At 42.7% G+C, this 25,932-nt stretch overlaps 1 protein-coding gene across 3 annotated transcripts in view; it reads left to right on the top strand.

Annotated features, from left to right (window-relative positions):
* The window catches only part of LOC146319961 (tetratricopeptide repeat protein 28-like), a 257,551-nt gene extending 232,375 nt beyond the window's left edge, over positions 1–25,176 (top strand). For 2 of the 3 annotated variants that reach the window (XM_084728079.1, XM_084728082.1), the window contains 15 exons: positions 1,895–2,024; positions 2,153–2,371; positions 5,972–6,134; positions 10,860–11,000; positions 16,346–16,490; positions 16,655–16,834; positions 17,331–17,875; positions 18,191–18,438; positions 18,904–19,028; positions 19,177–19,408; positions 20,083–20,159; positions 20,875–20,898; positions 22,040–22,169; positions 22,281–22,388; positions 22,799–25,176. In XM_084728079.1, coding sequence (XP_084584205.1) covers positions 1,895–2,024; positions 2,153–2,371; positions 5,972–6,134; positions 10,860–11,000; positions 16,346–16,490; positions 16,655–16,834; positions 17,331–17,875; positions 18,191–18,438; positions 18,904–19,028; positions 19,177–19,408; positions 20,083–20,159; positions 20,875–20,898; positions 22,040–22,169; positions 22,281–22,388; positions 22,799–24,411 — 4,080 coding nt within the window. In that variant the 3' untranslated portion in view covers positions 24,412–25,176. The remainder of the gene's footprint in view (positions 1–1,894; positions 2,025–2,152; positions 2,372–5,971; positions 6,135–10,859; positions 11,001–16,345; positions 16,491–16,654; positions 16,835–17,330; positions 17,876–18,190; positions 18,439–18,903; positions 19,029–19,176; positions 19,409–20,082; positions 20,160–20,874; positions 20,899–22,039; positions 22,170–22,280; positions 22,389–22,798) is intronic. The other variant, XM_084728080.1, reaches the window with a different exon arrangement.
* Positions 25,177–25,932: the final 756 nt, after the last annotated feature.

The raw sequence follows: 25,932 nt of genomic DNA, 5'->3' as shown, positions 1-25,932 counted from the left end.
CTTGACCCCATGTTTCTCATTCTCTATATATTTAAACCCAATTGTGGTCTGACACCCTAGCTGTGATCCCGGTGCTCAACGTGACACGCAGATTGACATGTCCTGATTCTAATCAGCTATTTCAGCGGCGCATGCTCACTCGGAGAGGCGCTCACGTTCATATCTAAGAGGAACGTGGATCAATAGAGTCATGTTTACTTAAATATCTGTGCTCTATTGTAGATTAAGCTATTTTTTTTCTTCTGATATCACCTGTCACAGGAGCTGAAAGTTCCCAGGGGAGGTTATTTTACAAAAATCATTAGAGGTGTGTGCGTATCAAGCTCTGTTCATGCTACCGATTCAGTGTGACATTGACATTCACTTAACATGTCAGATAAAAGCCATGTTAGTGTCAGTGACGGTAAAACATGAGAGTGCTCTCTGAATGCATAGTAGCTGAAGAATGTAACAGATTTTATACCGGCATCACAGCCAAGCGAGTCACTGCGGACGCAGCACATTTGGGATTGTTTCCCCTTCATCTGTGCCAGCAGGGGTCAGGCCAGAGGAAAGGCGCTGTGAGAAATTAGTTTCACTCTTAAAGGGATGTCTGCAAGCCTAACAGATTAAACTAGCACTGCAGCAGTCCATCCACGGCCCTATCAGCAAAATCAGTGAGACTAGCAGCTCCGTCTAGTAGCACTAATGCAGCAGAGCTCACAGATTCTCTGCTGATCTCTACGCTCCCTCTTCACTCCCTCTGACACACTTTTCTGCATGACCTTGGGATATGCCAGACGAGCTACAGCGTATGCATATATGAAAAAAAACGCACACTTTCTTCCTCCTACCAAGCACACAATCCTTTTGATCCACACCAGCAACCTTTCCTCCACTGCAGCTCTTTGTCTTGTATGAACCACGGTCAGATAGTGCTAGCAGAGTGCTTTACCCTCTCTGCTGGCCCTGGACTCCTGGAGAGTGGCTCTATAGCAGCCCCAGTCATCCTACAGGGCCGCCATAGGCGCAGAAATAGGAAATCAATAAAGGCTCCCATGAATCAGCACTCCTGGCTAGCTCCGCTCGGACAGTGCGCAGCACTGCTCGCCGCCCCACCTTTCCATTGTCTCCCTCCTTCTCTCAATCCAATGTCTGGCTCTGAATAGAAAGGTCCAATAACATAGACAGGCCTATTGAGCTCACAGAGCGTTTGTTTCCCTGGACGCCCTCCGTCCAAGATGCCCAGGTTCAGCTTCTCATTGCCCTTTCCCATGTCCAGGCAAGTAAGAGCTGAGGAGAGGTTTACTTGTATTGGTTGGTGATTCATCAAGCTACATTACAGTACTTTCCCCCTGTTGAGAAAGAAGCAGAACTGGGAGGCAGCAGGTTTCATTAGTGGAGACCAATGAGGTGAGATGCTACCATCTAGTGGCCACAATCATTTTTTTTCTAATCATACAAGCACAGTGGCTTTAACGGTGGACATTTTTCTCCATGGTGACTGCTTAAATTTTAGAATGGAACCCTAAACCTAACCCTAAATCCAGCAGGAATCAAACCTATAAAAAGACAGTGAAGCATAATCCATTAAGGCCCCTATTTGATCATCAGTAGTCAGAGCTGAAGTGTGATGCATGTTATAGTTTTGTTTGTTACATTGTTACATTTTATGTTCCAGCCAGGTCACTAAGGTTCTCCATGACTTTTCTTTTAAATGTTCTTTATGTGTCCCATAAATGTGCCATTCAGAGTGATTTCTGTTTTTATACACCTGTGGACATAAGAAATTCAAGCGATATCTGATATCTTGGTTCCTGAACTTTGGGCTGCATGTGTGTATGAAAGGTGCTATTGCAGATACTAAAGCTGAGTTGAGTTTTACTATTATCTGATTGTTGTTGTTTATCTTCAGCTCTACCGAGCATCTGCACTGTTTGAAACCATCCGGCATGAAGCCCAGCACAGCACAGACTACAAACTCTCCCTGTTTGACCTGCAAACCTCCTGCTACCAAGCGCTCCAAAGGGTCCTCGTCAGCCTTGGTATGCCCATCGAGACTTTTCACATCCTCACTACTTCATGCTGTCAGGTTCCAATGTGTGTTAAATATTATGAAAAAATAGGTTTTAGCATTTACCTGTTAATCAGTGTTAACCTCTGATGATCACAGGCCACCATGATGAGGCTCTGGCAGTAGCAGAGCGGGGTCGCACGCGAGCCTTCGCTGACCTCTTGGTGGAGAGGCAGACAGGCCAGCAGGACTCAGACCCCTACACCCCAGTGACAGTGGAGCACATCTTGGACACCGTCAACAGCCAGAGGGCTTTGGTGCTTTATTTCTCCATGGCTGCTGGTTACCTGTACAGCTGGCTGCTGGCTCCAGGAGCAGGTAAAGACTGACTCTCTGCTCAGCCTGTTTCTCAGACTGTAAATTGTTTTTTTTTGTGGTGTTGAAATCCTATCATGTCCGTCTGTCTTCTTGTTATTGTTTTCTGCTTTGAAACATTCTCTCCGCTGTTGGAGACCGTATGTGCTTGAAGAATCAAATTCGAAGGATAGGTTTCAAATTTCCCCCTATACTCAGGTAATATAAATGATACCAGTTGGCCACATGTTGGTAGTCTGACTGGCAATTTTATATTTTGGCCAATGACCCTTGATCGTACTTGTTTTTCTGACAGTCCTTTCTTCAACACGTTTAAACCACAAACTTTCTTCAATTTTTAGTCTTATATAAACTCTTTTTTTTTTACTATTTCTCCTTCAAAGTAGTAATATTCACTGTGAAACATTGTGCACAATACATATTTGTGTAGTGCACAATTTGAAGGTGCAGAAAGCCATTCTGAAGAAGATAGTGATTGTTGAGTCTCATTACCAGATTGTCTAATCAACTCCCAGGAAGAGCGCCGAGCTTTGAGGCAAATTTGACATAGTGGGTAAACTGTGTAATGATGACATCTCATGACACGCTGCACTCAAAAAATACTTTTTCCCATAAGCATACATTGTGAAAAAAGCGGCTGTACAACTGTGGATACTTTTGGACCATCAGAAATCCCTGCGAAATGACTCGTTTCACAGTCAGAATTTGATCCAGGCGGTCCAATAACATTTGGACAGTCCAGAAGAGCCGCACAATTAAATCATTTCATCCCCATTCAAGGTTAAATTGTAAGATCAGCCAGCCGAAAACTCAAGTGTGCCTGCTCTATGGGCCGCACAATGTGGAAGATCCGGCACAGAAGTTGGCTTCACGCACCACTGAGCAGCTCTCATAGGAAAGCATCTAATTATGCGTCTAATTCTTATGTTTTGGGAATGAGACTCAACAATTAACTATCTTACCAACCTGTGATTGGCCAAAGTCTCCTGTCACAGGGTAGAGTTTCTGTAGCCTCCAAACACAGCTGAGAAGGAGCAGAAGTCTAGTTTTCTCTCTGAACACTTGAAATACATTCAGGTTGTAAAAATGCTCAGAGGAACTTTTGTCTGCTGATGCCAAAAAGAACCAGTGTGTAGGGTTTAGTGGCATCTAGTGGTGAGCTTGCAGATTGCAAAAACATCACCTCTCCTTCCCCTTCCAAGCTTTAAGCTTTTTTTGTTTTCAAAATCCTATTTTTGATTTCTCAAACTTGGCAAGTATGGCAATCAGAATATTTACAAAAATACAGCAAATAAATAGCTCAGATCTTTTGTGTCTGTACTGAAGTTTTCTAAATTTAAACCTTTAATAACTTGACAGGTGAAAGCTCATACACAAAATCACACACACACTTGTTCAAATCAAAGCGGATAAAAGGTCTGCAGGCTGCAGCTTGTTTTCAGCCGCGGGGGTAAGAAGGCCAGGCGTTAACACCGAGCGGCAGTGCCACCTGCCACTCTGCTGTAAGGATTTGCCCCCTGCTTCCCTTCTCACCCCAGAAGGCATCTGCCAATGAAGCATGCTAATTGAAAGTGACACAGCCAAACAACATCGGCAACATCTTCGCACATGCCAAGAGGAAAACACTTAGCTGTTGCACCAAGTCAGAACATAATTTCTCAGTCTCTTTTCATCCCGTCTCCTGTGTTTTTGCTCTTCTTTGAATTTTTGTTTTGTTGTTCTTGTACTTTTGCACCTTTTGTGTGCTTCGCCGTTTCTGCCTCTTTTGTTGACGCACTGAGTAACACCAACACAGGCGGAGAGATTAAGATACAGCTTGTTTTATATGGCTCGTGAAATTCCAGTTTCACAAAGAGAACAGGCAAATCTGTGGGTGAATTACAGTGCATGACATGCGGCGCCTGTCGCTGCCATACTGTTAGTAGTTCTTTGGCTCTCTCCTGCTCTCTGCTGTAAAGAGAGGAAATGAGAGCCGTGACCCACGTCCCATGCCACCAAGCCTGAACATTTGATCAAATCCAGCTCCCAGGCAACCAGATGAACTTGACCCCCCAGCACTAGTCATACGGAGGGGAGGAACACTACAGGGACCGGTGGAGATCTTCAAAGCGCCGCATATTGCCCCGGGCTAAGAGGGAGCCACTTGCTCACTAATCGCCTGCCTGTCACATCCTGGCATTCCCTGGCATCCAGCTGGCACACAAACATGGCCTGCTCTAAAGAGTCTGCCATCACTAAAAAGGGCTACTAAGGTCCTAATTACTTCAGTAGTGCAAATTATATGACATTTTTTAGACCTGAATGTGCACACACACACACACACGGACACACACATACACCCGAATCACATAAATAGAGTTAATAAAAAGACAAAGACGGTAGAATAATTAGTGGACAGAGCCACAGTGACACACCCTACTGGTTTGTGGACTACCATTTTGAAGCTTTTATGAGGGTTACTATCTGGGTTATTAGTGATTTTAGCTTTGATATCTGGGTTCTTTCTTATTTTTCATGTTGATATCCTTGTTAACAATGAGTAACACCATAAGCATTAATATGTGGGTTCTTAAACATTTTTAACGTTTATATCTAGGTTCTGTACAATTTTTAGCATTCATATTGAGGTTCTTGACACATGCTTTCTTGCATTGATATCTGGGTTCTTAACAATTTCTAGTGTTGATATCTGGGTTCTTAATGATTTTTAGCATTGAAATTGAGGTCCTTTCTGATTTTTCACAATGATATCGAGGTTCTTAACTATTATTAGCATAGATATCTGGATGTTTAACCATTTTTAGTGTTGATATCTGGCATCTTGGTGATTTTTAACATTGACCTGGGTCCATTCCAATTTTTAGCATTGTTATTGGGGTTCAACCTCTATTGAAATCATGATGACATGAAATTTTTGGGGTCTGGTCAAACCAAACATGTCGTCTTACATCTGAAAAACAAGATTTTTAGGCTAGGGTATCTCTGTAGCACTACAGTACTTCAATATAATGCTGTGAACACATTTTCCTTCATCAGAAAATTGCAGGGCTCTGCAATTTGGATATTGCAGCTGGCCATGTTGCGATTTTGAAATATTGCGATTAATTGTGCAAAACATACGTGCAAGCACATTCACAGTACTGACACGCCCATAAACTTGCATACATACAAAAATACATACATGTACAATGCACACACACACACACACACACACACACACACACACACACACACACACACTGTACTCCCATCTCTCCATGTGCTCTTCCCCACCCCCTTCTGATGTTCCTGCTCGAAACTCAGCTGAGCTCTTGTGGCGAGCAGCAGATGGCACAGGCAGCCTACTCTTATCTTTTATTGAACATTATTTGTTTTATTCATTTCGCTTCGCAGATGCACTACTGCACGTGGCCTCACTCACAGCTTTCAGCTGAAATGATCCAATATTCCCTCCTGTCGTGAGCGAGAAATACAAACGTATTAGAAAAAGAGGCATGGAGAATTGTTCCATTTATTTTATTTTTTTGTGTTATTAAACTTACACTTCACGAGCACCTGAAGGTGCTGTGTCATGTTAACCCTCCTTTCTCTCTTCATCCACAGGCATCCTGAAGTTTCATGAGGTGTACCTGGGTGAGGGCGTGTCAGAAGGAGGATCTGAGTTCCAGGAGGGAGGCAGCGGTGGCGGCGTGATCAGCGGCTCCTCATTGGAACAACACATTGCCAGTGCCCGTGAGGCTCTGGGAGTAGAGTCTTATTACAGCAGGTGAGATATTCACAGCTGTCACAGTGAAATGGAAATTCTTCTCTCTGTGTGTTAGCTCATTATCCACATTATAACATACTTAAAGGAGTAATTGCTAGAATGTTGCACAAGGTTGTTGCTGGTATTTTTCTACATCACACATAATTTGTGAATTATGTTATAATATACGCTAGATTTTCAAGCCTCCACTGACTCCTCTGACCCTCTTGTAATATAATTCATGCAATCCAACATATTTCAAAGTGGCACGACTTGAAGCATGGTAACATTTTTTTACTTGTTTTTGTTTTGGGTGTTAAAGGAGCAATAAATATCAATTGCATGTGCAACAATGAGTGAAGCAGTGAAAATTAAATAGGTTAAAAATCTGTTTAATATACGATCTATTGTTGAGGCGAGTTTCCCTCCTGCAACATTGTAAACTGACAATAACAAGCAACGACGAGTCTAACACTGTAAGTTGATCAGGTGTTTTTTTTTTTTTTTTATCTTCTTTTTATTGAGCATCAACAACATGGTACATAGATACACATATAAGGGAATCACAATGCTCAAGTTTATATTTACACCCTTCTCCCACCCCCACAAACATGTTGGACACCAATCCATAAGGAATGTTTAATTGAATAAGAACAAGCAAACAAACAAACAAACAAACAAAAAACAAAAAAAACAGAAACATATGCCTAGGCTCACCAAGACTGAAGCTGTGCACTAAACCGGACGTGGTTCACATGAATTCAATCATAAACACAAATATAGATGCAAGATAACCACTAATTGGTCCTTAAGTGGGTACAGTTTTAAGTTTACCTAGATGTTTCAACACTGGATCCCAGACAGAAAAGAATTTGTCCCTGGACCCCCTGAGAGTATATTTTATTTTCTCTAATTGTATGAATTGTGTCAGGTCGCTGAACCACAAAGATACTTTAGGAGGATTTTTTGATTTCCAATGTAATAATATTCTTCTACGTGCAAGCAGCGTCGTAAAAGCAATTATATTTTTGTAACTTTTCCTTAATGTTGTGTATCTTCTATCTGTGGTACCAAAAATGGCCATAGCTGCATTGGGTCGAAGATCAATATTCAATGCTTCAGACAACATTTTAAAGATGGTAGACCAATAGGTTGCCAGGGCTGGACATGACCAAAACTGATCAGGTGTTTTTAACTGTATATTTCCCTGTTGATGTAAAGTTAAGCCCATTATTCTGAAAACAAAAGCCCACTGCTCTGAAAATACACACTCTGGACTTTGAGCTCACTGTCTGCCAGACTCCATTAACATATTGCTCGAACCATCATAAACATCTATGCCTTCTAAAAAAATTTAATGATTTTTTGCAACTCATAAACAGCCACTTACTCGTTCTGCAAACATTTGGCATTAATTTAAACTCTAATTAATGGGATACAAACAAAAAACAGTCATTCTGGCCTTGAATAGAAATTTCAAAGGAGGACACCGCAGCTGCAGCACTGTTGTCAGAAAAGTGAGCATTTCAGCTTAACATGTTTCCTTGATCTCCTTTAAGTCTAAAAAAAGCCACATGTTTTTCCTATTACTCCATTTTTGTGTTCCTGACATCTGCTTTTGAGAAACTTGAATTCTACAATTTGCGATTGCTCAATTGCAGTTCTTTTTCTTTTCATGCAAAAGACTTCATTGCCTTCATTATGGTCCAAGACTTGTGATTTTATGATCAAACTCAAGATTTTACTTTTAGCAGATATGTGTTAAATACAGAAGAAACATCACATATTGCTTTGTAATTAGGGATGTCCTGATCTGTTTTTTTGGGGCCTGGAGCTCAGCTGCAAAAACTCGAAGGCGTGATGCTGCATACATAAAGTGTGGATTTACTGCCAAACATTCGATTTACTGCCTGAATGTCATGGCTACAAGTGTCCCAAATGTGTTCTCTGCTTCAAGACCCCGTCAAATGTGTGTTTAAAACCATCTTAACTTCAGCATCACCTGAAACAAAAGCACCCAGTAGAGGCCAAAAAACATTTCAAAGAAATCTTGCAAAAGAAAGCCCAGCTATTAGCTAATGCTATTTGGGATATTTGGCATGGTTTGATTTGGAATCCCTGCTCTAACCTACGTCACTGCTTGTTGCTAAAGGCTGAGTGGGATCTTCCATTTGAAAAACCAGGAAAAGAACACAGATGGAGTCGCTCTTTAAATATGTATCTGACACACTGAAATAACTTGTGTGGCCCTGTGAGTTTGGCGCTCTTTATTTTTCACAAGCTAATTGATCCAAATACTGGAGGTGTTTGTTCAAAACTATAAAGCTGATACACTTAAATTATGAACATGGTATGGATGAAAGATTAACCGAGAGAGTGTGACTTCAAAGTGCCCTAATAATCTTTCACGTCCTCACATTTTCACTCAAATGCAGTCATTAAAGAGAACGGTGCCATTTAGTCTGTATCTGATTTTTTTTCTCTGCATTTTTTTGCTATTATGTCGGAGCAGACAAAGAAAAAAGCAGACACACATAAGCTTTATTGACAAAAAAGGAAAGGCAGCACAGACCACACTGGTTGAATCATCAGAAGGAAGCATAAAAACAACATGACATATCATCAAGAATGTATCCCAGACGAAAAACAGAGAATAACATTTAAACCAAAACTTGACACTTTTATCCCCAGAGTTAGCTGAGGAAGGCTTATTTTATCATTCAGAAAGTGTCTGTGTAACAGAGCGTTATTCTGCCCCATTGCTCCCCGTGATGACAGCCCTCCACTACCTTCCTAAAGTACTCCACTCTCTCCCCAGTGGGAATAAATGAGACGGAATAATGGCTCTTTGTATAGCCAGACTGTTGAACCCACCCAACAAACACAGAATCTGACAAGTAAAGGAAGGAAGAATGGGGTTTACTGAGAGTATGAGGAAGAGGGTTAAGATGCAATGGTAAAATCGATAGAGTAGAAGTCAAAAAAGCTGCCGAGGCTGGTGGTTAAAGACAACGGGGAACATAGCCAGGGGGACTCTGCAGGAGTGGATGGAAAATGTGGCGGGATATATCGACAGCTAAAATGTTAGCGTCGTCGCTCTAGTTGGTGTTTGATCCATAGTGCCCAGCTGGTCCGCCCAGTGCCAGCCTCCGACACCCTAGCAGCCTGGCCCTCCTGCCCCATTACCAGCTCATTTACTACTCCAATGGGAAGCTGCGCACACGCCACTGCGCCTGGATGGGCACAATATGGCACCACTTACCAGCCCATTCATTCTCCAGAGTAGAGAGAAAGGGAGGCAGCACTCTGAAACGAGTGGCGAGACAAAATGAATGGGACGGAGAAGAATGGGGAGAGCATATGTGTGCGTGAAAGAAAGGATGATACAGAGAGGAGAGGATGCAGCTTTGTGACAGTAGAACTCATCAAACATATAAATGAAACACTTTTGTTTTTGCTCCGATTGTTCATGAGTTGGAGTAAAAGATCTTAGTCTTCATCTGCGCACACAAAATGCTAATTATTTCTCTCAAATTATATTCACAAATTTGTTAAAATCTGATGCGCCTCAAACTCGTCACAATAAAATGCCATTCTAAAATGTGTAGGTTTATTTTGAAAAAAGACATTTATTAGGCACTGGAATATGGCTAGGGTTGTAGAAACCAGATTTTTTTCCCCAGGAGAGCAACGCCCGCCCTGCTCAGCCTCTGATTGGTTACTGCTCTTTGTCTTCACTCTTTGTCAGGTCATGACAAGGTAAAAAAGGTATCTATAGTCTTATGTAAAATGGCCATAGGTCACCCTACAAACACAGTATGTTCCTGCAGTGTTACAATTGTGACATTTCATGACGCTGTAATGATGTCACTGCAACATTACAGTTACAACGTTACCATCGGTTACATTTATTGACATGTTACAACATAACAGGTATTTTGTTGTATTTTTCCAATGTCTATTCAACTTTACTTTGCATGATGTTTCCTGTACTTTTTACAATAACTCCAAAAAGTGGTGTAAACACTGGGAAAACATATGAACTACTATGGAATTTAATTTGTTAGAAGTCTTAGATCTTTTGCTTCAACTCGTGAAAAATGGGTGCAAAAACAAAAGTGTATTTTTGATGATTTTATGTATTAACATGTGTTTTTTTTGTACTGCCATGCTGTATTCTGCATCCAACATTTTTCAGGCCACGCTGGTCTGGCAGTGTGTCCACCCCAAGAGAGTGAATCTCAAATGAGACACATACTGCAAGGATTTCAAAAATAATGGTGGTGTTGGTAGCAGTACAAGATGATGAGAGATCTCATCATGCAAGTTTTCACTCCACTACAGTGAGAGCAAGAAGCTGACATAAGAGTTACATGATATGGATGCATCAGTGGAGAGGTTTGAGGCACGGAGGGAGAGATGAGGAGAGTGGTGTTGAGGTAGAGATTGTGGGGTGGGGGGTGGCTGACTCCCTACTGACGGGATCAGCATCACCAGCATTATAATGAAAGGATTTAAACTCGTGCTTACCATCAGGGTGTTGGACCAAGCCTGAGAAATTAGGCCAAGTGAGTGTGGGTTGAGCAGTGTGTATTTCGGACAGATCAGGAGCGTGTGTAGTTGATTAATCCACAGAGAAACAATGTAAGTCTGTGTATTGTCTACTTTGCTCAAGTGCCTTTTCTTGCCAACATCTCAGCGGCTGTGCGTGTCTCTCACTCCATCTCTCTCCCATCTCTCTTTCAGAGGGTGTTCGAGCAGCGAGACAGAGAGCGAGGCGGGAGATTTGTTGGACCAGCAATTTGAGGAGCTCAACAACAAGCTTAACTCTGTCACAGATCCAACAGGCTTCCTGCGCATGGTGTCCAGAAACAACCTGTTCAACAGGTAGGAGATTTCGGCAAATCACCTCAACGTTCCTGCACCCGAACTGAGAGACTGCCGTAATCAACAAGCGCTACTTAGACCCATTTTTCCACCCCCCAAAAAAAGATTAAAAATATCTGCTTGGGTAAGGAGATTCACGGGTATTGTGGCTCATCTGTGAAAGGAGTCTTTTCTCCATTGTTTAGCCAGCGCAGAGGCAGCATGTGAATCCTCCTTATTAAATAGACTGAGTAGAGCCAAGCTGCTAAAGCCCTTATCAACTGCCTACTCTGATGGGGCCTTGCGTGTGTGTGCGCGTGCCAGACGCAGACACCGATGTGGTTTTAAGACGTTGGCCCTGTTTGTGTTTGTTGTGCAGATTTATCGCTGTGGATTCTTCCGTGAGCCTGCCAATGGCTCGTTCAGAGTATTGTTCAGTTCTACTATGCAAAGTATTCATTTACATTGTGCTGATTGGTAATGTATACCAATAGCATGTGTGCATGCGTGTGTGCAGATGTGTGTGTCTGGGTCATATTTCCCTGTCCTCGTCCACAGTTGAGCTGCTCTTTGATGAGAGGGTAATTCCAGCTTTAATTGAGTCTCGGTGCTCATTAAGCCCCTTTAATGGGCTGCCGGTAATAATCCGCTCATTCTTTTGGGCCTCAAAAAACTCTGAATTATAAAGCTCCTCACGCTTAGGAGCCTATCGTCTATCACAATGTTAAAGCAAGAGAGAATGAAGAAATTTCATACATCTTGGGGTTTGATGTCAGATAATATGCATGTACTGTGCATGTGTTTTTCAAGGGCTTTCTTTGACTTCACTTCCCCCTATCATTCTCCCTGACATGTTAAGATTCAGGCTATTAGTGGTATGAAGACTGCACTGCTTCCACAATTACTCAAAAATATAATAAAGTCTAATTGAATGACATTTCAATCAAAAATGGTGCAAGAACAATATACTCAACATTGAAAGACCTGTAATTCTTGGTGCGATATCGCCGTTTGTATTATCATCGATTGCCCTATTTTAACACCAAGATCTAATCTTCACCAGGGAGCTTGGAAGGATTACTATGGGAAGGTGATAATGAAAGTGTCTAATCCCCTCAGTGCGTAATTGAATACGTTTTTATGCTCGATGATAGCATAATGAGATTGTTTGAGGATCTTGATGAAGTTGTCTGTAAAGAAGAAGTTAGCTCTGGTAGATCAGGGTGCCTGCACCAAAAGAGCTGAGTGTCCACCGGCTGAAACGATAACACGGCTGTAGTTGGGCAGTGGTGGCCTAATGGTTAGAGAAGCGAGCTTGTGACTGTTTTTGGTGCGAATGGTCATAACAGCTCAAAAAGCAGGAACAGGAGGGTTCTATGTTTGTGGAAAAGCCCAATGATCTCATATCATATCATCTATCATTTTCCCTGAACAAAAAAAGGTTAAATAATAATAGTAACAATAATAATAATAATTCATATCAGAGCTAGAAATTAGGTCAGTATAAAAAGCTTAAAGGAGCGATATGTCACACCCTACAGTTCAAAAACGAGTGGACCAGTCCAAATAGGGAGCTGGACTCATAGATGGTATACTAAATAGGTTGAATCCCTATTTAAAAGCAAGTTGTTTCCCCACCACCCCCTCCTCCCCACACTCAAAGCTCAGACAGGTTGACACTGAATGCAAGTTGTTGTCATTTGGCAAACATTCAGTATTCTGTATTTTTACTCTGTTTATAGCGAATAAACATGAAACAGGCAAACAGAATCAGAGAAAATGGTCTTGTGGTTATTTTATGTTTTATTAGAACAGTAACTATATTACATATTTCTCCTTTAAATGTGTTATATAGGCAAACTTGTCTACCTTTGTATCCCCTCTCATCACCCTTAAGTGTGTGCCTTTCAACTGCAGCCCAAATTAGGCAGCCTCTGAAAGCAATCTTAACCTTCAGCCTCACTGCTTTCAGCCTCGTCTTTTCACTGCTTCCCTCTGCACTTGACACTCACCTTCTCCTGGCTTATCCGTTGCCTACTCTCTCATTCTTCCTGTCAGGCTAACAAACGATTGTTTGCTTTCCCATGGAGGCTCATGCCAAGGCTGGGGAGAGAGACAGACAGAATGTTGGGAGGCTGGAGGGAAGCCAGTGGCCTGGGGCTACCAGAAGGGCAGGATAGATGTCTGCTGGCCAGGGCCCGGAAGAAACTCTGGCTGGTGGAGCAGATGGAGAGTAGTGACAAGTGTGACCATAAACTTCGGCCCTGTGTGCCTACAGCACCAAAGGCTTCTAACCCCATGGCCACCATTAGCACAGTTCTCAGTATGTTGTGGATCTGTGCATGAGCTGTCAGTCCCGTCCATAACTGCCGTCCCTCCTGATTTTCTCAGGAGACTCCCATTTTTCATTGCCCTCTCCCTATTTCCTCCTGGGATCAAAATTCTCCTGTATTTCTCCCTAAATTTTCACACCTTCTTTTCAATATCACGACCCTTTTTCTGACACCACACCATATATAAGCCCTCTACGACTCTAAAAGTGAACTGTTTCCACCTGGATAACAATCCAGCTTCACCAGAAGAGATGTCTTAAGGTGAATTCCTCCCAAAATCAAAAATACATATTTTTCCACTTGCCTGTAAGTGCTATTTATCCATTTATACTGTTTTGGTGTGAGCCTAGTTTTGGCGATACCAGCTGTATAGGTTCCTGCCTTCTCTCCAAAATAATGGAAACAAATTGTATTAGTCCTGTGATACTCAAAGCTTAAAAAAATACATTTGAAAAACTGGACAGCAACGTCTCTTTCCAGAAATCATGACCTGATTACACAAGATGATCACAGTCCGTTGTCGTGAGCGGTTCGTGTAGGAACTACTTTTGTTTGCAGCAGTGGAATCCACCGAGCTACTTTCTTACTAATAGAAAGAGCTAAAACTGCTCACAAGGTTTGTGAATCATCTTCAGTCACCAGGTCATGATTTCTGGAAAGAGACACTGGTCTTGAATTATTTATCCACTTTTAGCACCACAGGATTAGTGCCATTTAGTCCCATCATATTGGATAGAAGGCAGCAATCTGTGAGGCATGTATATGTCCAAACAACTTACACCAAAAAATTCTAGATGGATAAATAGCACTACAAGCCAGGGGAAAAATATGTATCTTTCATTTGGGGGTGAACTGTCCTTTAAGGAAAGTTTTAATGGAAAGGGGCACACATTTTGTAAAATTTGCCACATCAGTTTTCTTTTAGGCAGAAAATAAATGAATGAAAGAAAACTGATGTGCCAGATATTTACACAAGTTCACACTAGAGGGGTAAATTATTCTGTATTCTTTCCTGAAAGTTAAAAGCAATATACTTTTTTTGTCAAAGTCAACTTTATTGTCAGTTCTGCCATATGTACATGGCATATAGAGGATTGAAATACCATTTCTCTCTGACCCCCAGTGTAAACATATAGTACTCAAAACAACAACAGACACAAAATACTAAGAAAGTAGAAGTCAAGCAATAGCAAAGAAGAAATAGAACAGAAACTATGAAGACAACAAGGCACAGAACTGTAATGATAACATGTCATGTTTTAAAAGTCACCAGAATAGATGAAAAAAAAACTCCCTGAAACTCAAATTTGTTGGTATCCTCCCTATTTTTGAGGTCTTAAGGATGCTCCTGTCACACAACAGATATTCCTCGACACACACAGGGCTGTTACCTTATTCCTGTTTGCTTTAAACACTCAAAGTATTATAAATATTGAGGACACTCGCTATCTCATCTGTCATCAGCTGGAAGCTCTGAGTGTTGAGTGTATGTAGAGTAGGTCCCTGTAAAGATGGGATGAGCCCTGCTCTCCTGGTGATTCTGGCAAGCTGATCACATTCAATGCTCCTTCATGTCTCTGTAAGCTCTAGACTAACACAGTGTAATACTGCCATCTAGTGGAGCTTTACGTATTACGATATCCTCTGTGGTATTGCCTCATGTCATGTGAAATTATATGTGTGTGTGTTCGCTGAGGGATTACAGCACATCACAATAGAGATGGAGGATGGCCTGCCTTCATCTGCCTCTTACTCAGATCTGACAGTGAGCACAAAGAAAGATGGGCCTCTCTGATTGTTTTAGAGCGTTGGATCACTTCTTCTCCTCTTCTGCAGCTTTATACTGCTACCACACACAAACTCGAGACCACAGCGGCTGAGTTTGCGTCTTGCTGGAATCATATCTGATGTAACGCTCTGCTGCGAGTTAGACATGGAGCTCGTCAGCCACATTCCCAGCACATCTGCAGAGCTCATTAATTGCAGCAGGATGGTTTGATACATATGTTTAGTTCACTTTATATGCAGGATTACTACAGTATACAGTATTTTCAGTTACAAACCCACTGTTGACCTTAAAGGTAGAATCAGTTGCATTTTGTCCGAGCTGTTTGTAAACGCACCAGAAAGATACCAGGACATCAAATACTGACCTTTTGAGTTGGTAAAGCATCCCAGGCACAGCAAAGCAATGCCAAAATGAGGAAATTGACATGATTGAAAGGGTTATATTTGTATGAGTCAATACATTGTTGTTTATTTAGGAAAATGTTGCATATTAAGGTTACAAAAGCAGCCATGGTTTTCTTAGAACTGTTTAAGTTAAATGCATGGGTGGACATAACTAGTTAGAACTACTCAGATTACTGTAATTAAAGTCATTTTACAGCTTCTTTCACTTTTACTAATTTTACTTGTACTTAAGTATGCATTACACTATGTAATCTACTTTACTTTTAAAGTCATAATTGAGTACTGAAAATGTTGATTGGTGTTTCCCATAGCCTAAGATTACATCCTCAAATGTCTTGTTTTGTCCAGAAGCCAAAGATAGTCAGTTTCTTCTTAAAAAAATACTTTAATGAATTGTTGCAGCTCTTATCAAATCCCTTAATAAAGGAAGATGCTGCACACAAACAGCCAATCATTTAACAGGTGTGTTGTTCCGTTGCACCATCAACATGAGACACAACAACAGAAACAGCATCAGTTCAGATAATGAATGCAGATGCTGAGGAAATTGCCACTAAAAAAAGGACAAATCAGCTCACCAGTGTGACACTTTTTGGGGTTTTTTAAGTCTATGTCGTCTTCTACCTGTGTGCCTTGATAAATGAAGTGTTTACATTCAAAATTAAATGCTTTAATTCAATCTTTTTCCTGGTCTTTATTAAATAGGTACTTTCTGTCCATGCATATATTTTTGTAGCTTACTGCAGATGAGCTGTGTGTAAAACTGTTTCGGGTCTGCAGCATGAAAGTATGATTTCCAAAATAAAAAGAAGAGCATTATTTTGTGTTGTGTTTGTGCAGGAGCTGCCAGAGTATGACCAGCCTGTTCAGTAACACCATGTCACCTGCCAAAGATGGTACCTCTTCGCTGCCTCGTCGCTCCAGCAACCTCGGAAAGCCTCCACTCCGAGCACTTTATGATCTGCTCATCGCACCTATGGAGGGGGTGAGTACAGCACTATCTGTATGGGCCATTGCCCGTCTGTCAATGCGTGGTAAAGAGAAGAGCATAACAGAAAATGTGTTTGTGCGAAATAGAAATCAAAAGCACCACAGATTGAATGTTATTTTGTATTTGTGCATTTTCATACTGATCCTTTTGTCTGACAGGGCTTGATGCACTCCAGTGGGCCCGTTGGCAGACACAGACAGCTGGTGATGGTGCTGGAGGGAGAATTATACCTCATCCCCTTCGCTCTGCTAAAAGGAAGCTCCTCTAATGAATACCTGTACGAGCGCTTCAGCCTCATCGCTGTTCCCTCAATCCACGGCCTCGGATCCAGTGCAAAGGTGGATCTTCTCACATGACCGAAAAATAACAGATACTTCTACCTGAAACTCTTAAAAAATAGATGATGACTTTTATGACCATAAGATCAAGAAGTAATGTTTAACACATGACCTGTCAGAATTCCAATACTCCTGGATGATAAATTATTTTAACATTCATGACAAATTTCTTTCTAGAACTGTCAAAGAAAATAAACATACACACATGCATATCCGTATACATTGGATATATGAATTGCAGCAACAAATTTAAACAAAAGAAGGGCATTCTAGAGAAGTATACATTTTCAACTTTTTTACAAAGTATTTTGTTTTAAAGTTCATAGTTGTTGAATGCAAGAATCCCAATCAAAGTTTTCTCACAAATAAAACAACAAAGTTATTGCACATATAAATTTATAAACCATTAAAATGGCTGTTCTACTGTTAACAGATTGTTGAACTGCTGTCCTTAGACTGTAGAGTTGGCCTGTAACCTTTGTTCCTGTGCTCCTAGACTCACACCCGTCGTCCCGGACCTGCTCCATGTGGTGGCGTCTCCATGGCAGCAGTGGTGGGGAACCCTCGACTGCCCTCACCTGTGATGGACCGCTGGCTGTGGGGACCCATGCCCTCTGCAGAGGAGGAGGCCCTAATGGTGGCTGAGCTGCTGGGCTGCCAACCCCTGGCCGGCTCCGCCGCCACCAAGGAGAGGGTGATGAGCGCCCTAACGCAGGCTGAGTGCGCCCACTTTGCCACCCACATTTCCTGGAAACTTGCGGCTCTGGTGCTCACACCAAACCCGGAGGGCGTGCCCGGTGGGGCAAGTGCCAGTGTTGGGGTGGGAACAGTGGGGAGAGGTGCAGGTGGGAGGAGAGGCAGCAGCAGTCGAGGCAGGAAGGGCTCCATCGGAAGCGGTTACACCATCCCCGAGTCTCTCCACATGCAGGACGACAGCAGCGACGTGGAGAGCATCTGTGACAGTCCGCCGCTGCAGGAGTTCCTGCTCACAGCTGCTGATATACTGGACCTGAGGCTGCCTGTCAAGTTGGTGGTGCTGGGGTAGGTTGGCTGGTTAACATTTACATATCAGTCTCTATGTTGATTTGATTTTTGATTTTTTTTTTTTTTGTCCTAGCAAACAGGACAAACTGTCAGCAGACAAACTCATTTCAAATAATTGTGGATTAATGATTTAGTTACAGACATGAAAAGCCTTATATACAGTGCAGTACTAAAAAAATAATGTAACTGATGAGAATGGGATATCACAGCCTAGAAAGATAATAAAAGTAAATAATGCTTGAAATGTTATGCTATTAAATACTTTATAGCTTCCTAATTTAATTACACGCTTGTGTGTCATTGTGGTTACAGGTCGTACCAGGAGTCCAGCAGCAAAGTGACAGCAGATGGTGTCGTGGGATTGACCAGGGCCTTCCTCGCTGCGGGGGCTCAGTGTACTCTCGTGTCCTTGTGGCCTGTCCCCGTCGCAGCCTCCAAAGTTTTTGTCCATGCCTTCTACACTGCCCTGCTTAACGGGACCAAGGCCAGTGCGGCACTGGCAGACGCCATGAAGACTGTCCAGAGCAGCAAGCAGTACTCGCACCCCTCCAACTGGGCAGGTTAGAGATGTTATATGATAATGTGTTAAAGGGATAGTTCGAATGATTTGATGTGGGATTGTATGAGGCAGTTATCCATAGTCAGTAATAGTAGTTACACTATATTTAGAATATTTCCACTGCTTTACGTTGTTATCGAACAGTATTTTCTGATGAAAACTGCTGTTATATAATCCAAATATTGCACTCTCCAAACCAACTAGACTCCATAGGCAAAATCAGTAACTTTACCTCACAGAACATGGGAGTTGCTGGTCTACTGCTGCTTGTTGACAACAGTGCATTGCTTAGCTTTCCTGCTGGTCCTCCTCTCTTCTTCTCCAAACTGAGGACGTGTCGACTATCAAGTATCTCATACAACCCCACTTCAAATAAACCAAACTATCTCTTTAATTCTACGTTCTCTCTGTAAAAATAAGATGATCTTGTAATTAAACTCTTTTTATTGCATTTTTTTCCGTACAGGATACATGCTGATCGGCAACGATGTCAAGCTTAACAGTCCATCTTCCCTCATTGGCCAAGCTTTGGCGGAGATTCTACAGTATCCAGATCGAGCGCGTGATGCTCTGAGAGTTTTACTCCACCTGGTGAGACACACACACACACACACACACACACACACACACACACACACACACACACACACACACACACACGAGGACTTACGTGCTCTGCAAAACGTGACAACTGAAGACACACAAAAATGCTGACAGTGCACTTCCCCGGTGCTTGCAGGTGGAGAAGTCTCTTCAGAGGATACAGAACGGCCAGCGTAACTCCATGTATACATCCCAGCAGAGTGTGGAGAACAAGGTAGGGGGCGTCCCTGGTTGGCAGGCGCTGCTGACAGCTGTGGGCTTCCGACTTGACTCTGCAGGCCCTGGTATCCCGGCCGCTGTCTTCTTCCCCACTGCTGATCCAGGAGACAGGCTCCAGCAGTGCAGCACCACTTTACAGTCACTACTAGGTATGAACCTGAGAGGTGTTTTTTGTACCGTAATATAAAAGGGTTCTCAGTAGAACCACCTGGGTGGGTTCTAGATAAAGCCATTGGACTATAAAATGGTCCTCAGTAGAACCCCCTTGGTAGGTTCAGGATAAAACCATTTGAATGTACAAGAGTTCTCAGTAGAACCGCCTGTGTGGGTTCAGGATAGAAACCATGGAACATGAAAGGGTTCTCAGTAGAACCCTGTGTGGGTTTCTACCTAACAACCTTTGAATATAAAAGAGTTCTTGGTTGAGCCCCCCTGGCTGGGTTCACTTGAAATATAAAAGGGTTCTCAGCTGAAACCCCTCAGTGGGTTCTGGATGAAACCTTTGTAATGTAAAAAGGGTTCTAGTAGAACCCATGCAAGGGGTTCTGGGTGGAATGGTTCCCTGTAGAACCGTACCAGATGTTTCTAGGTCTCACCCTTTATGTTGGGTTCTAGGTAGAACTCTTTGAAAGGGTTCCAAGTGTAACCTTTAGAAACAGTTCTACCAGGAACTGAAGAGTGTTCTCCTATTGGGACAGGCACCTGTAACATTTCATATCACTTCATATATCACCTGTTTAGTCATAGTGCTACTTAGTTTGGGGCATGAAGAACGTGCCTGGTTTGTGAATAATGAGGAACTTCCTTTGATCCTGTCCCTCAGGTCTGCCACCGCCAGCTCTCCAGGCTTTGTGCAAACTCATCACAGCTTCAGAGGCAGGAGAGCAGCTCATCAACCGGGTAGGCCCCTGCAGCTCTCTACAAATGCAGCTGGATTTTTAAATCAAACACATCACATAGAAATTGGTCTTTGGCTCAAGTAACGAACGCCACCGCAATTATTTGTTAAGAACAACTGAAGCAGTTCATCCCACTTTGTCTGGAACTTTTAGATGCCTTAGTACCATGAGGTTCTCGCTAGGAGAGAATGTAAGGGATATATAATTACATAACTGTTAGAGTTACATCAGACCTGGACACACGCTAACGCACTGGCGACTCAAGCAGCAGCTTAATCTGCACTGAAATGCAGCATAGAAGCCTAACTAGCAGTCCATCAAGTACAAAGTCTTCACTTCAATCTGAGTCCTGTTCTCTTGCACCCTAGCTCGTGACACTAGAGAATTAATTTTAACACTTCAGAGGTTTATCCCTGTTTATGTGTAACATGTGGCTCTCACATGCTTACAGTGACAGATTGTCCAGTTAGTTGGTGATTAGCAGTTTTTGTTACCTCATACTGCAAATACTGGTGTCAGTGCACACAACACGAGACATGCTCAGCCTAATCTATATGTGCTGATTACATTAAACACTATAATGTATCAAGCACTTGTGTTACTTGTTGCTGTTATCCTTCCTGTTGACCTGAACCCTTGTACCCTATGTGAATGGCCTTTGTGCATGCAATTAAAATCCTATTCTCTCTCCCCTGCCCCTAACGTGCTGCCTGAAGGCTGTTAAAAATATGGTGGCGATGGTAAGTGTGCCTTCACCTTCCTGCACTCCACCCCATTCTACCCTGATCCTCCATTCTCCACTTTCTATTACGCTGAGCTTTCTAAAACACCACCTGCCTCTTTCTGTACAAGCTGCATAATAGAGGCTATGTCCTTCCAATTTATTGCCTTATTGCTTAAAAAATATGTACGAGAGACATATTCGTCTCTGGACATTGGCTAGAGACAAATAATTTGTTTGAATTTGAATTGTTCCATGAAATACCTATATATAATGTTCTTAGAGAACGTTATTCTGGAGTGTGTGAAAAGGTATTAAAAAAAGTCAAAGTCATTACAAGTTGCACCTTTAACTACCGTACATATTTTTTCTGAAATAAGATCCCATAGTTGTTCAGTGGAAGGGGTGGAACTTTGCCTCACTAAAAGCAGTCTTGCTATTCAGCATTTGCATGCATTAAGTGTAGCTGAGCAAACACTTACTATGTTGTCTTCATAATTTTTTCCATTGCAAGCTCCTGCAGTCAGATCTTAGGGATTTTGAGTATTTAAGGATTTACAGCCCTGGTTCATTACAGGTCAGAAGAATATTTCATGCTGGTAGAAGGGATAAAGCTATAATGTAAAAACAAACCTCACATAATCATGGAGAGTGAAGTGAGGAGACGAGGCGCGGTTCTGTTTCATGCACAGTTACGTCAAGTTGACAAAGGTGTCTCTGTTCCAAGCTGAGTAATCCCCAAACAAAACACGCAAGTGTGCTCTCAGGGCACGTGGAACCGCCACAGAGCTCAAACCCTTTCAACTCTGCTGCCCTGCAGATGCTCTGTTGCCCTCATGCACACAGCTCAAGCATTCATTCAAACAGATTCACACAGCACACACGCCATCAAATCTTTTTAAAGTAGCTCCACGATGAGACTTGATTTCAATGATGTTAGGGATGTTATGTAGATGAAAAGGAAATTCATTCATTAAGAGCATGGAGCTATAGGTATTTTCACTTTGATTATTCATGATAGAATAGAAACGGTTTGATCATACAAATTAATTTTAACCATTAATCACACCTCCATTAGAATCCACCATTTTATTGTGTTCTTGTACTTTTCCTAACCACAGCCTCTTTTCCCTGTTTGTCTTCTCCCTCTTCTTTTCCAGCTCCACCAGGTGCTAGTCCAGCTTCAGACAGGAGAGAAAGAACAGGATTTCTCCCTCCTGCCCATTCAGGTGTCCATCAGTGTGCAGCTATGGAGACTGCCAGGATGCCATGAATTTCTGGCGGCTCTTGGTGAGTCAGTCTAAGATGACTGTTCATCCCTGTCCCTTCCAACTTGCCACCCAAAATACTGTACATCCAGTGTTAAAGTTCCAACTGTTGTCCTTTTTTTTCTGTGTGCAGGATTTGACTTGTGTGAGGTCGGCCAAGAAGAAGTGGTGCTGAAGACCGGCAAGTTAGCCAACCGCCGCACCTTGCACTTTGCTCTCCAGTCTTTGCTGGCGCTGTTTGGTAAGTATACTTATGTGCTGATGTGCCTTGTGTCAGTCCTGTTCTTCCTAAATGGATAGCTCAGATTATTTGGTGTGGGTTTGTATGAGATACTTGTCAAGAATCAGTGAATTACCCATTGTAGATGGCTTCTATAACAGGGATTTCCCATCAGAAAAGGCTGTCTGACACCAAAGTTAAGTGGTGGAAATATTCAGAATATAGTGCACAGTTAAACTGATATAGATTTTATTAGTTAGACCTTTTTTAAGTGGCTAAAATGCACAGCAGTATATTGCTTAGCTTCTTGTGCCCCTCTCTGCTTCTCCTAACTGACAATCAACAATGAACAACAAATGTGCATTTAACCCTTTAACACACCCCAGCATTTAACCCACATTTCATTCTTTTCTCTGCTTCTCTTTCCTCAGACTCCACAGAACTCCCCAAGCGTCTCAGTTTGGACAGCTCATCTTCCCTTGAGTCTCTGGCCTCAGCCCAGTCTGTGTCCAACCCCTTGCCCATGGGATACTCCAGCCTCCCTTTCTCTCCTCCTTGCCTGGACAATCAGGCGTCAGATGCCATCTCTGTGTACAGCCTCAGCTCTGTAGCCTCCTCCATGAGCTTTGCCTCCAAATCAGACTGTGATTTCCTTGGTCATCGGCAACGCAGCGGGGCCACAGCGCACTACTCTATCCACAAACACCCTCACGTTCCCCGTAGCCGCTCCTCTCCTCATGGGGCAGCCGCTGCTGTAGCAGGAGCCCGTGGGGATGAGGAGGAATATGAGGGCTTCTCCATCATCAGCAGTGAGCCGCTGGGAAGTCACTGTGACTCTCTGCCTCTGCCACCGGGCCACAGCCAGCGCCACCACCGTGGAGGCAGGGGGGTTGTAGGTGGGTCCAGCGCAGGCGCAGGGAGAGGTTACACTGTATCAGTATCATCCAGGGGAAGCGTCAGCACCCCAACGTCCCCTGTCAAGACATGCCTGGTTCCCAGCCCAAACTCACCATTCCAAAAGGTGGGGAAGGTGAGCAGCTCAGATACAGGTGAATCCGACCAGTCCAGCACCGAGACGGACAGTACTGTCAAGTCTCAGGAAGAAAAAACTGTCCCTCTGGACCCTCAGGAGCTGGCCCAGAAGATTCTGGAGGAGACTCAGAGCCATCTACGGGCTGTGGGTAGTCTTCAGCGGGCCGGGGCAGAAGGCGGGACAGCTGGAGGAACGTCCGCTCGGAGCAGCGCCTTCCGTTCTTCTGAGACCAGCGCGTTCAGCCGTCCGAACAGCAGCGCTAGTGGCCGAGCTCAGTCTTCCCCGAGACCGAAACCTCCGTCCCGTTCCTCCTCACTGCAGAAGATCAGCTCCGGCTACAACAGCCCTGCAGTTTCTGAGTCTTCCCAAAAGGAAGGCAGCCATCCTTCGCCCACTCTGGACAGCCATGCACAGTTCAAATTAAAGTACCCGAGTTCCCCGTACAGCGGCCACATCTCTCGCTCCCCAAGTAATGTGTCCCCCAGTTCTGGTCACCAGTCCCCGGCTGGTAGCGCTCCGTCCCCTGCCCTGTCCTACTCCTCCACGGGCTCTGCCTGCTCCACATCGGCTGATGCTCCAGACTTGGACCGACTAAGAAGAGGGGTCATTGATGAAAAAGTCCAAGCTATCCACAATCTGAAGACCTTCTGGGCTAACGCTGCAGCCCAGCAACAGCAACATCTAGGTCCTGTCAAGGCCGTCCATGGTGCTCCTGGACCCCTCGCTGCTGCCAGTAGGGACGTACTGAGCCTCCTGAACCTCTCCCCACGCCATTGCTCCCCTAATGAAACCCAAGACAGCCTGGAGCTGCGGGAGCTGGGGCTGCAGTCACTAGACAGGGGCAACAAGAACTCTTCCAATGGGCACCACTGCTCCAACCCTAGAAAAGTGGCCCCATCACCTACAATTTCCACAAGCAGTAGCCCCGGTGCTCGTTCTATCCGACTACCTGCTGGCAATGGATACAAGTTCCTGTCGCCTGGAAGATTTTTCCCTTCCTCTAAATGCTGAGACATTTCAAACGGTCCTATACTTTAATCTATCATTTACTATCCTGTGTGCTGGAGGAGTAGGGCACTTTTTGAGGACCGCTGTTGGTCCACCGAGCTTGACTGACAGTGAAAAGGATTTGATTGGTCAGTGAGTGTGATCCTGCAGAGGCACATGAAGGCTTTAGAGAGTGTCTTGTCTTTGTGCCCATAACACTGTAAATGGCAATGAGAAATACTCAACGACCTGATACTGTGTTTGTGTGTAACTGTGTGTCAGGTAGATGTAAATGCCATTTGGTATTTTTCCCCAAAACTTTGCTGTTTGTGTGGGCCAAGATACAACAGCTATGACTGATTTCCTCCATTCTATTTTTTTTGTTTGTTTTTAAATTTAATGGTTATTGTTATTATTGTTTGTTATTGTTATTAATATTATAATAATTATTATTATGTTTTGTAAATTAATTCCAGTGTTTCACAATCAGTATTAAGCGTTTTTATATTATTAAAAAAAGTGAACAAACCTGTACCATGTAAAGATGGATAGAGTGGAGAAAAAAAAGATTTAATATTTTTTATTGAAATCAAAAGGGCATTTTGCCTGATTTCTTTGTGAATTGAGTGTCTGCTCTGAAGCATGGATTCTCTTGCTATTCAATGTTAAGTACCATGTATGACTTTTTAGCCCATGATTTTTTGAGATTACATGAAATAACATGAAAGTTTCATGACAACCATCTGTCATTTATCAGTAAACTGTTTCAATAAAAAACATCATGTTTGCCTTCTTGTATTCCTAACTTTTATATAAATGTAGATATTAGAGATTATTAGATAGATCTGAAAAGGAAAAATTGCCCTCCCTCACATCTCTGACCGACATCACTCTCTTTCAGAGGCTGTAGTGGACTTGATTTTAAAAATAGAAGAAAACACTGTTATATGAAACTAGAAGGAGGAAGGAAGGAATCTGATTATACCAAGTCATGCTGGCTTGTTGGGAAGTTGGGAAGTAAATAACACTGCAATGGCGATTTTCAAAGGATTTTCAATGAAATGAATGAATGAATCCCATGCAGTTGTGGGGAAAAACATGCATGCAGTATAAATGTGTTTTCCTCTCTTCTATTTGAATATTTCTGCATACTGGGGTTCCTAAACAGTATTGGAATGCATAAAGTGGGTATGACTGGAAAGCTGAGATACTTATAAATTTATTGAGCCCAACTGATCCTTCATAAGTCCTGCTCCTTTTTGCTCTGTGTTTCAATAACAGTTGAGCAAGCTTGGTACCTCAGGTAAGATAGGTAACTAGCTAAAATAATTTAATATTTTTTATTTATATATGTTTTTTTATTTTTATATACTTTACATACGTCTGTATTGTTGTTGTAACTAATGTTTCCAGTCTTTAGGGACGACATGACAGAAATATCACATAATGATAGTTTGTAAATAATTGACACAATGTTAATATCATGCTCTTAAGCAGAGTAGGGTTTATGTACACTGTCGAAAGAAACTCAAGGTAATGCTTCAA

This window comes from Lutjanus erythropterus, chromosome 10 (assembly GCF_056507025.1).
Source record: "Lutjanus erythropterus isolate fLutEry1 chromosome 10, fLutEry1.hap2, whole genome shotgun sequence".
NCBI classification, from domain to species: Eukaryota; Metazoa; Chordata; class Actinopteri; order Lutjaniformes; family Lutjanidae; genus Lutjanus; species Lutjanus erythropterus.
The sequence above is the reverse complement of the archived record's forward strand: the minus strand, read 5'-3'. Positions and strand labels throughout refer to the sequence as shown.